This window comes from Orcinus orca, chromosome 7, assembly GCF_937001465.1.
Source record: "Orcinus orca chromosome 7, mOrcOrc1.1, whole genome shotgun sequence".
Taxonomy (NCBI): domain Eukaryota; kingdom Metazoa; phylum Chordata; class Mammalia; order Artiodactyla; family Delphinidae; genus Orcinus; species Orcinus orca.
The window spans coordinates 81,538,763-81,551,507 of record NC_064565.1 but is presented as its reverse complement, the minus strand read 5'-3'; the positions used below and the strand labels follow the sequence as shown (position 1 = coordinate 81,551,507).

Genomic DNA, 12,745 nt, shown 5'->3' with positions numbered 1-12,745 from the left:
GCAATCTATAGAATGTACATTCAATGAATATTTTTGCATTGATTTTTTAAAGTTAGTCCACATTTCGACTCGACTACTCAAGCTTGATTTTACAGTTTTTCCTTATGACCAAATGGCACATACTTATGAGGTGTCTGTGAGTTAGAACTGCAAGCTAGTGCCTCAAACGGTGTTAGTTGGTCATTAAGGTGCTCAGGCCAGAGAGTAGTCTCATTGGCAACAGAAGTCATCTTATTTAAAGGATTATTACAATCCATTCTATGGAGTCCATAAGGAAAAAGCAAATAAAATCAGCTTGTAAATAAAAAGTAAGAAAGGCTATGAAATTATAGATATGCATCTAAATGGCAAAAGATATACACAGAAAGTAAAAAAAAAAATCAATTGGAAAATTTTCCAGTTGATTGAACTCTTTGTTCATGCAGAATAATGAATTGGTAATAAAAGAATAAGCCATCTTTAAAGCTTTAAAGATAAGGGTGAATAAGCAATTTCCTTGATAGGATATTAAATCCGCGAAAAGATGAGGTAAAAATACAGCATTTCAATGTAATATTCAATCAGATAAAATTGAAAAATTTCATTGATCTTTTCTCCCAGGGACTGTTATCTTGTGGAGCCTGGGCTTGCTTTGATGAGTTTAACAGAATTGATTTGGAAGTACTGTCTGTGGTTGCTCAACAAATTCTTACTCTCCAAAGAGGTAATGGACTAGTTTATCTCTGCATTGTGTGAAAACAGTAGAAATATAGGAGGTAATGAATGGCACCAGTCCCATTTATATGTGGAATTGCTAAGTCACTTCATTCTTGATTACTCACAGGTATTAATGCAGGTGCGGATTTACTAGTGTTTGAAGGAACTGAACTAAAACTTGACCCCACGTGCGCTGTCTTTATAACAATGAACCCTGGATATGCTGGGCGATCAGAACTTCCGGATAATCTGAAGGTACAGAAAAGGCAATTATATCATCGATTTCCTTTCTGTGATTAACACAGTTAATATATAAAAAGAAAGCACATGCTGTTCTTGAATTTTATGAAAAATTTTTGCTTTTAGATGTTATATTTTAGACAACTGTTTTAGAAAATAATTTTAAAGCTTTGAGTACTTTTAAAAAATAGATATGCAATTTCCAAAACTTCTATTTTAAAATTAGTGGTAATTATACAAATTAGAAGACATAGGAAATATTGAAAAAGGTACCCATTCTACTGCTTACTATATCGTATTCCTCAATTTTAAATGCTGAAATCAGAAAATTGTGAATTCTGAGGTTTTTTTCAAGTTAATATAATACGAGCATTTTTCTATCTTTATGAACATAATTCAAACTGTAAATAAAGTTATTGAACTGTGCTTACTGTTTGACATTTAGCTTGCATTTAGTTTTCCTTCATTATAGATAATATTGCAATGAGCAATTTTTACTTAAGGCTTTTCTCTATTTTAAGATACTTCCTTTAAGGAGAGTCATAAGACCAAGAGCTGTGTTGCTAAATTGCCTTCCAACAGAGGTTGAAACAATTTATATCCCATATCAATTCTCAATTCTCCTTAATACCCAGCAGTAGTTTTTTGTAAGAACAAAACAGTTTGCTAATTGAATAGACTAGAATCTTCATTTAAAAAACAAACTTCTTCAATTATTAGTGAAATATGACATTTTCCCCATATCTTTGTTAGACATTTTATATCCTTTTCTGGTGAATTGCATGTTTATGGCTAGCACATAGAGAGAAAATGTTGAAGAATAATGCAGTGATAATTGCGGATCCAAAACCAAGTCTTCTGACTCTAAATCCTGCATTCCTTCCACTATCCACATTTTTAGAACGACAGCTTCTCAGACTAGTTGAGGTACTTTTCCATCGAAAACACTTTTGATTGGACTCACTGCTGCCAAGTATTTTTGTGGTATTTTTATTCTGTACACTTTTATATGTTAGACGTGATGTTTTAGTACTTTGCCTTTGTGAAGGATGGTGTGACTTAAAAATAGAAACTGGTAAATCCTCCTTCATCTAAGAAGCATTTTGCAACTTTTTATTGGGATACACATTTGGAAAGCTCTTTTTGTAGCAGTACTTTTATTCACTCATGTTTTCCTTTTATTCAGTAGGATCAATCTGAATACATAAATATTTGTAAAGGCAAACATCTGTGAGTAGCTAATCATAAAAAGCTGGGACCAGTATTGGTTGAGTCTGTTAATGCCCCATGCAGACTTTTCCATGTTTTATTTATTGTAAGTGTTAAAACAGTGTCAAAATATTCACCTTGTGGTTCTTGGGGTATTTTCCTTCTATTTTAGGCCAAAAACTGCTCTCAAATTCTGATAGCTTTTTGTTGTTTTTGTTGTTCCTTTTGTGCAGTCTTCTTGGTTAGAGCTGCTATAGAATATCTCTTTTCAAGTACATATGGAAATACCTAACAATTTTGAAAAAAATGTCTTTGTCTGAAATGAAAGATAGATAGATATACTATTTTTTAAAAGCCTGCTGAGGCCCAGAGGATATTATCATCAGTCTTCAGAGTCATCCTCGATGCTTCTCTCTTCTTCACGCAGTGATTCAGTCGGTTACCAAAACCAGCAAAATCCTATTTCGTAAGTCTTATTACGCCTGCTGCTCCCGTCCAGCCCCACGGCCACGCCTTGCTCCCAGCCATCTTCAGTCTTCTCTTGCGTGTCTTATTGCAGCAGCTCACCTGTCACCAAGAGTCCCTACTGAAATTCATTATAAAGAATTCCCCATTGTAATGCTACCTGTGTTGTAAGAAGAAATCTAATCGTATAATTTCCAGACTTAAAAAACCACCGGGGGCTTCCCTGGTGGCGCAGTGGTTGAGAGTCCGCCTGCCGATGCAGGGGACATGGGTTCGTGCCCCGGTCCGGGAAGATCCCACATGCCGCGGAGCGGCTGGGCCCGTGAGCCATAGCCGCTGAGCCTGCGCGTCCGGAGCTTGTGCTCCGCAACGGGAGAGGCCACAACAGTGAGAGGCCCAAGTACAGCAAAAAACAAAAAACAAAAACAAAAAAAAACCACCGGGCTCCTTTTGCCCACAGGAAAAAAATTCAAATTTCTTGGCCTGATCTGCAAGAGCTTTGGCATTAGACCCAGTTGCGTCTGTACCACCAGCTCCCTGCATCTCCCTGTCACACAGACCTCACTAGTCTTGGAAGGTCCCATGCCTTTGCACATGCTGTTTACCCTCTCTTGAGTGCTCTGCTAAGCCACCACTGTCCTGCCTGACAAATTCATACTCATCCTCTAAGCTAGCAGTCTGCCACCGAACATACATACAGTTCAGATAAGACCATCTGGGTCCAGCCCCTGGAGCTGGCAGAGGTTTACAGCTGCATCTTTCTATCCTGCACGTGTCCATGGGTTCTACAGGGACTCCTGTTAGGTCTCTCCGCTTGGAACTCCTGAGACTTTGAGTGATGGAATCTGTTTCTCCAGTTGTCATTCCCTCCACTCTGCGTGGATCGCTGGTGGATGATTCCACGTAGATTTTGCTGTTGGAGAGCTCTCACTTTGCCAGAGGGAATCTTGGGGAGGACTTAAAATGGCCCCAACTTCGCTCTCTCTCTCCCTTATCATGTGTATCTCATGCATCTTCTGTCCCAACAGACTGTGGGAGTGAAGGCCACTGTGATCTTGCTGCCACAGTCTACTTTTGCTTTCTCAGGCATGAGTCAGGCACCAATCTATATTCCCCCACAATAGGGCAATACCCATCAAACTCTTACTGAACTTGGGAGTGAGGAGGGGGGCTTAGGGAGACTCACAGCATAAGGAAACCTCCCTTCGATGGAAGTCTTTTTACAAACCCTCCCTCCTTCCTTATTCTCTCAAATGCTTTATGATCTACAAGTAAATGGGAAGGTTCAAGAATTGTGTATATTTCCTTTGTAAATTATTGGGCAGATCATGCATACTTCGGTAACTGATATGTATCATGTCATGAAGAAAGACTCAAGTTTTGACATCTTGTACATCTAGGTAAAACCTGCATAGTAGAGCGATTTCTTAAACACATCTCCACTTTAGAGAAGCTATATTTAATATTAAAACTATTCTGAAGAATCAGTAATCATTTCAGAATAGTTAAATGTTAGAAGCAATGGTAAAATAGACTTATCCTATTTTTTAAATTGAAGTATAGCTGATTTACAATGTTGTGTTACTTTCTGGTGTATAGCAGAGTGATTCCATTTATATATATGTATATGTATGTGTGTATTTATATATCTTTTTCATATTCTTTTTCATTATGGTTTATTACAGGATATTGAATATAGTTCCCTGTGCTATACAGTAGGACCTTGTTGTTTATCTATTTTATATATAGTAGTTTGTATCTACTAATCCCAAAGTCCTAATTTATCCCTCTTCTCTCCCCCACCCCTTTCCCCTTTGGTAAATGTAAGTTTGTTTTCTATGTCTGTAAGTCTGTTTCTGTTTTGTAGATAGGTTCATTTGTGTCATATTTTAGATTCCACATATAAGTTATATCATGATATTTTTCTTTCTCTTTCTGACCTACTTCACTGAGTGTGATAATCTCTAGGTCCGTACATGTTGTTGCAGATGGTATTATTTCATTCTTTTTTATGGCCGAGTAATATTCCATTGCATATATGTATATATACCACATCTTCTTAAACCAGTCATGTGTTGATGGGCACTTGGGTAGCTTCCATGTCTTGGCTATTGTAAATAGTGCTGCTGTGAACATTGGAGTGCATGTATCTTCTTGAATTAGAACTTCTGGGTTTTTTCCCCAGATAAATGCCCAGGAATGGAAATGCTAGATGATATGATAAATCTCTTTTTAGTTTTTTGAGGAACCTCCATACTGTTTTCCATAGTGGCTGTACCAATTTACATTCCTACCAACAGTGCAGGAGGGTTCCCTTTTCTCCACACCCTCTCCAGCATTTATTATTTGTAGACTTTTTAATGATGACCATTCTGACTGGTGTGAGGGGGTACCTCATTGTAGTTTTGATTTGCATTTCTCTAATAATTAGTGAAGTTAAGCACCTTTTCAGGTGTCTGATGGCCATATGTATGTCTTCTTTGGAGAAATGTTTAAGTCTTCTGCTGATTTTTTGATTGGGTGGTTTGCTTTTTTTGTTATTGAGTTGTATGAGCTGTTTGTATGTTTTGGAAGTTAAGCCCTCGTTGGTTGCACTGTTTGCAAATATTTTCTCCCATTTTGATGGTTGTCTTTTCGTCTTGTTTATGGTTCCTTTGCTGTACAAAAGCTTATAAGTTTGCTTATTCCCATTTGTTTATTTTTGCCTTTGCTTCTATCGCCTTGGAGACTGACCTAAGAAAATGCTGCTATGATTTATGTCCGAGAACGTTTTGCCTATGTTTTCTTCTGGGAGTTTTGTGGTGTCCTGTCTTATATTAAAGTTTTTAAGCCATTTTGAGGGCTTTGTTTGTGTGTGTGTGTGTGTGTGTGTGTGTGTGTGTAGGATTTGAAGACACTGTTATAACATCATTGATTTACATGTGGCTGTCCAACTTTTCCAACACACTTGCTAAAGAGACTGTCTTTTCTCCATTGTATATTCTTGCCTCCTTTGTCAAAGATTGACTGTAGGCGTGTGGGTTTATTTCTAGGCTCTCTATTCTGTTCCATTGATTCCTATGTCTGTTTTTGTGTTGATACCATGCTATTTGATTACTGTAGCTTTGTAGTATTGCCTGAAGGCTGGGAAGGTTATGCCTCCAGCTTTGTTCTTTTTTTGCTCAGGATTGCTTTGGCAATTCTGGGTCTTTTATGGTTCCATATAAATTTTAGGATTATTTGTTTTAGTTCAGTGAAAAATGTCATGGGTAATTTGATAGAGATCACATTAAATCTGTAGATTGCTTTGGGTAGTATGGAAAATAGGCATATTCTAGATCTTCTGATGTCACAAAGTCAGTAACATGATCCATAACTTTCCACAGAGTAAGTAGCATGAGACACCCTATTAGTACAGAGAAAAAAAATGAACTAGATCCTGAATCCTCCATTTCACTCAACTAATACTTAGCTAATTCCTGAACAGGTCACATTTATGAAATCTATTTCCAATCCTTAAAGGAAGAAATGGTAAGAAGTTATTGCTTGAGATTTTGTTGTTGTTGTTGTTCCAAAATGTAGTCCTTTGGAAGCATACTCTAGGAAGTGTATGTAATTCCTTATGTACCACCCTTCTTCATCCACTCTATAGGACAGAAGCAATAAAATAACTATTCTCAATCATTTATTTCTGCTGAGGTAAACATGGAGGGTAATACTCACATTGATTACATGTACTGGAATTTATTCAAACCCTGGCAGGTTACCTGGATCTATACCCTCCCTTTTTTTTTTTTTTTTTTTTACACTCAAGAAAGTATGCCATTGGTTAACCCAGAATCCAAATTAATTTTTTAAAGCACTAAGTTACCCTTAAACCTACTGCTATTACTGAAAAATTATTTCTGACAGATCCTAAACCATATCATATCAGTATTTCACACACGCTGTTTGAGAATCAATGAATGAGAATGTCTACCACCATAACAGTTTAGGCCTAAAAAAATATTTTGATGAGGATGCTTTTCTCTGTGATAAGTAAGCATCCATGATAACTCCTTGAAACTCCTGTACCATACTTTATTTTTGGTTCTCTTCGCCACTGATATGTCTGTTTCATTGTGTTCCACAACCACTTTGCTAATAGTGCTAAGAGAATGTGCATAGGAATTTGTAAAGTACCTGGTGTGTCAGAGACCTGACACACAGACCTGGATGTTGATCCCAAGCTAGTAGCAATTTGTACTATTGTAGAAAGATTGTATCACCCTAACCTAGCCATTAACCAGCTAACTCATTTGTTCATTCATTCATTCATTCTCTATTTTATTCATTTAAAAAAAGTTGTTGAGAACCTACCCTTTAAAAGAGGTACCATGTGTATAGTAATTCTCTTGCATTCTTTTTTCCCAGGTAAGTAGTGGTTTAGAGCACTTGCTTAAGCTTCTCTGTTACGAATTATTTGCTCATGCTATATACTTTTAACATTTTATTCTTGCCTTTCTTGAATGGTAACCTTATTGATAAAATAGCAGTACTAAGGCCTCTAGCTAGTAATTAATGTAACACATTGGAAGGATCTTGCTTGATGCAAATCTTTTATTCTCAACTTTAGCGTCATAACAGATCACTCGAGTAAAATGTCCTCATTTTCTATCTGCCTTGTGTTTTCGGTAATTCAGCTAGTTCCCAGCAGGTATTTATAAACTGTCTGAACTGTCTGAATTATAGTAAATTGTCATTTACTATAATTATTATTCACTATCTGAATATGATTATCATTTTTCTAGAACACTGTTGCTCTCCTGCTTTAGTACAAGAAAGCCATGTTTTCATGTATGAGCTATTGAAGTAAATCCTGACACATGCTAACATTTTAAACTTAAATTTTCTTATTTATTCTTTTAAAATCTATTCAGTTTTCTATTTACTTTCCATCACACAACATTTATTTGTCCCACAATGTTTAAAATACTATGAGGAAAAAATTATCTTTAGAATTTGGAAAATTGATTTATCTCTAATAATAATTATCCAGGACTTATTTTCAGTTTCTTCCCTTTATTATGCTTGGTGAAAGACTGACATGGTGACTGCAGACTCAAAAATGTTAAAAAATATCTCAAATTACACCATTTATGTAACATAGTCTTGTTATTAGGGGTTACCTGATGAGACCCAAATCATTTAATTAATTAGATGCCAGAGAGCTTCACTTGAAGCCCAGTCTCCCAACACCAGGCACTTTCTCACCAGCCCAGATGAGAAGCCCGGCTCTTGGACATCCCAGCAGAGTCTGCTTTTTCCCTATAGCATGTTACTTCCCACAAAAAATAGAACGTAATGGATACTTAACACTTAAGTAAATTAATAATTCACCAAAGGTCTAGGTATGATAGAAATTTGAAGCGTTCTCAAAGCATAATTTAAGGAAACATATTTATATAAAAAGTTAATGATCTAGTTATTATATAACAATAACAAGAAGTCACATTTTAAAGTGTTTTTATCTATATGATCTGGCTACTGTAACTTAATATTATTGCAGAAAAGCTATAACATTGTAACATGCTATGAAGGAAAGAGTAGGCTTATCTCCATGATGGTCTTTTTCAAAAAGCACCTTTCCTCCCCTCCCATAGGCACTCTTTCGGACAGTAGCAATGATGGTGCCTGATTATGCCATGATTGCCGAAATAGTCCTGTACTCCTGTGGCTTTGTCACAGCTCGGCCACTGTCGGTAAAGATTGTGGCGACATATCGCCTGTGTTCAGAGCAGTTGTCATCACAACATCACTATGACTATGGAATGAGAGCCGTGAAGTCAGTGCTCACCGCAGCTGGGAATCTAAAGGTAAAAAATTCAAGTGGCTTCTTACTCATTCATTTCCTGTTTATAAATCTCAGGACCATGTGTCTTCACAAGAATTACACTAACTGGTTAGTTTCATCAACTGAAAAAAAGTTCAGTTATCGTACTAACATAATTAATTATTTGCACACGTGAAAAAGGACATTTTATGATTTGTAAAACCTTAGACATGTGATCAGTGATTTGAGTTCCATTCCACAATTTTAACTGTATGAAACTAGGTTCTACTAAGGAGTAAAATTCCTTGCTGCTGAGAAATACTTTGAAAGCATTTATATATGAACATATATATTGAATAGCTTTAAAGGAAATAATCTATGTATAATTAATAAATATATACAGAAGCCCCTAGACATTGTTACTTAATATAATTACACAGTTGCAGCCAACTGTAGACTAGCAGTAATAGATTGGCAATATAATGTTTGCATTTTAAGATGGTATAAATCATAACTATATTGATAAAAAGTCAAAATGTTTGAAGACTTGGGTAATTTTTCATTGAAAGTCTTTTGTAGAAACATAAAATATAACTGTACATTTGTTCTTTATCAAAGTAAGCAAGATAGGCTATAATTAACAGCAAAATGCAAACTGTGGCTTTGGAGCTTATAAAATTTTCATGTTCATGACTGCAGAAGATAAAGATTTTGAAATATATCTTGTGTGATTAAAAACAATGGCATGGATTTTAATCTTCTATGATAATGTTACCAAGAATTCTGATATATAGTGGTGATATTCTGTTTCACATTAGCCTAACATGACTTCAAGTCATTGGTTTTTTTTTTGTAATAAACAAATGCAACTAGAAGCAACAATTTGTATTAACCTGGCATGTCATGATTACATTGTGGTCAGATAATGGGAAAGAAAATGCATTGTCCTAGTATATGTCATCACTGACATCTTGACTATGGAATTGAGCTATTAAAGTTATGCAGCAAATGAATCCTATCATTCTTTGTCAAAAGCTAATTGAAAATTGTTGAATGTGTTGGCTTGAATATTTTGAAGTTTGTTTCTATTATATCAAAAAGCAATTTAAACATTTGCTTTAAGATGATAGCCTCTCAGATAACAAAAGAGACTTCTGACACTTCATAATTTGCATGTGGTTAGGTTGATCCAAAGTCCATATGAATAGGACTAGGTTTGGCTTTGGAGGCCCTGGAAATTTAGAGACAGCTAACCTTGATCGCCAGGCATCACTGACTTTGTAAGGTTAAAGCCAGTTAAGTAGGAGCATGGGATTTATTAGAAAGATTCTAGAGAAAAAGAAGAGGATTCTGGAAAACTAAATGCATGATGGTAGGAGAAACTTTGGAGTAAGATGTTGAATAAAGTATAGAAGCTGGGAGAAATAGTTCTGAGTTCAGATTTTTTTGTGAATTATTGAACCATCTTATGGACATGAGCAACAAGTTGAGGGTTCAACCAGATTTTTTAGTAAACGCTGGGTTTACCACAGATTTTTTAGAATTTAACATAAGTTTTCTGAAGCACTTTCTACTTAAGTGACTTAGTGTATTAACGAGCGCTCTCCACTCTGCCTGGGGATCACACTCAAGCGCGCTGGTACTAAGCATGCAGCCGGCAGGCAGCGTGCTGCTCTGCCCTCCCACCTTCTATCAGATGAACTGTTCCTCACCCAGAGTCAGGTGGCTTGTTCCCAAAACTCCCTGAAGCCAGTCGGACATGTTACTGTCGTTATGTCATTTAATTAATTGTCAATGAAATTGATGGTATATGAGCATGAAAAGAAGAGTTTTGTTTTTATGAAAACTAAGTTCATTGTTTAAGAAAGACTCAGTAAAGATGAAATGCTAAAAAAAATGACTTTGAATTAGGTATGGATAAGAAAAGTGAATAAAACTGGGAAAAAACCTTAAAAATCTTAAGGATGCTACACCTAGATTGTCTCCCAAGTATCTCTGAAGAGCATGATCATCTTTAAAACACAAAACCAAAACACAACAAAACTGGACAGAGCAGATGATTCATTATTGATGCGTTTTTTTTCCAACAAGAAAAATGGTCCAAAACTCTACCCTCAGAGAAAAGGTCTTGGCACCAAAATATGGGCAGAGTGAGTGAATATCTGTTTTAAATGTAAGTGCATCTTTTAAAAATGATTGCCCATCTTTAATGATTATTTTCACTTTACCAACCCACTGCTGGTCTTGAATGCGTAGGACAAGCAAGCTCTTACCCAATATAGAGGCAACGGCAGCTCCCAAACTATATGGAATTCATGGCCAATAGCTTTTTACCCAGGGCATCTGTGAAAAAGTAGTCAGTTCAACTTAGGTTTTCATTATAAACTGGTAGAAAATTCACCAAGTATAATCATCAGTTTCTAAAATTAATAACAGTCCAATTAAATGAAAATAAGTAAGAACAACACTTTTGCATGGGCTTAAATTGCCTCTGGGGCCTGGTGTTCGTGTGTGTGTGTGAACATGTAGGGGGTGCAGTTAATAGCTGCAGATATCATTATGAGCATATTTTCTTTCAGCTGAAATATCCAAATGAAAATGAAGAAATTCTTCTGCTTAGATCTATTATTGATGTAAATCTACCAAAATTTTTATCCCATGATTTACCACTCTTTGAGGTAAGAACATTTTATTATTACAATGTATCAAAACTCTTCTAATAATGTATTTATCAAGCGTCCATGGTTGCAACTCCCCGTGAGAAAATTCCACTACAGAAAACGATGATATGGCAATGAAAAACATAGATCATTCTGTTTTATTTGAAGTGTGTTAGCTAGCTTTGTTGTTTTGGATAACTTTTTACTCTTTCTTTTTTTTTTTTTTTTTTTGCGATACGCGGGCCTCTCACTGATGTGGCCTCTCCCGTTGCGGAGCACAGGCTCCGGACGCGCAGGCTCAGTGGCCGTGGCTCACGGGCCCAGCCGCTTCACGGCATGTGGGATCTTCCCGGACCGGGGCACTGAACCCGTGTCCCCTGCATCGGCAGGCGGACTCTCAACCACTGCGCCACCAGGGAAGCCCCCTGGATAACTTTAACAACTTGGGATTTTTAAGTTTCACCTTTTCTGCAGAATATAATAAGTACACAAAAGTTACAAAACATGTTTGCTTATAAATTTCACCAAAATTTCCTCCGTGGAGGGAAGTAATTGGTCTAACACATCACTGAATCCCTTGCACAGAATGGATACTTGGTAAATGTTTGTCAAATTAATGATTGGAGAAATAAAAAAAAATAAATAAGCTTAATTTCTTTAGAAGAGTACAATGGCTTTTATGAAATTCTTTTTTCAGGATAATTTAAGAACTAGGCTTAATAATCTTGTTGCATTTTAACAATTAAATTATAAGTAGTTGAGAAGAGCTATTAGAATGATGGTTAAAGTTCCTGTTTTGTCATGTGATATCATTCTTTTCCTTTTCCCATTCTCAGGTAGAAGAAATTAGGGGAGGGCTTGGGAGCAGGCTGCTGACACATGGTAGATGTTGCTCTCTCTTGTGCTGCCTTGAGGTATGGGCAGTTAGCTTCCAAAGTGTAAAGACTGAAGTCGTAAGGCTGTCATGGGGAGGGTGGAGACGTGACACTGCCACTGTAGTGTGGTCCAGTGTCGTTAGCTGTCCACAGCAACCATGTTTCATCACTCTGAAAGGGACTTCCCTTAGTATTTAGAGTTGACAGTGCTAATGTTTTGCAGATCAAATCTACAAGGAATAGGTTCAAATTTTCTTCTTAAAAATTTCCCTCAGTTTCTTTGGTACTAGCACACTGTACAGATTTTCCAGGAGTAAAAGCTATATTTATTTTTATAAAGTGGAAGTATACCTCACCTAGTTGTATTCCTATGCAGCTGTGTATTCATTCAGTGAACATTTATTGAATAATATTAAGAACAATATTTCTTAAATGGAGCGCAGCTGGCATTTTCAAATAGGACAGTTCCGTGTTGTGAGAGACTGTCCCATACGCTGCAGAACACTTGGCATCCCTCCTCCCCCAGTGTCTCTGGACTCTCCCAGTGTGAGAACCAGAAGGACAGCTCCACATATTCCCAACTCTCTACCTGGCGGGAGAGTGAAGGGAACTGGTCTTTGCTGAGAACTACTGACTACCAGATATGATCTGGAATTATCTGCTTCTTTCAAGGTTAACCATAAATAATTTGAACAATCTGAGAAGATATTTTTGTTTACTTAGCAAACACTATGCATTCACAATGGACCAGACCTTATTCTAAGAGTTTTATGAATAGCAACTTATTTAATACTCATAAGCAGCTAACG

The 12,745-nt window shown here is 36.6% G+C and overlaps 1 protein-coding gene across 1 annotated transcript in view; it reads left to right on the top strand.

Annotated features, from left to right (window-relative positions):
• Positions 1-12,745, top strand: part of DNAH7 (dynein axonemal heavy chain 7) — a 250,715-nt gene that overhangs the window by 100,457 nt on the left and 137,513 nt on the right. Inside the window, exons 25-28 of the mRNA XM_033400318.2 lie at positions 601-703; positions 824-951; positions 8,232-8,444; positions 10,981-11,079. Coding sequence (XP_033256209.1) covers positions 601-703; positions 824-951; positions 8,232-8,444; positions 10,981-11,079 — 543 coding nt within the window. The remainder of the gene's footprint in view (positions 1-600; positions 704-823; positions 952-8,231; positions 8,445-10,980; positions 11,080-12,745) is intronic.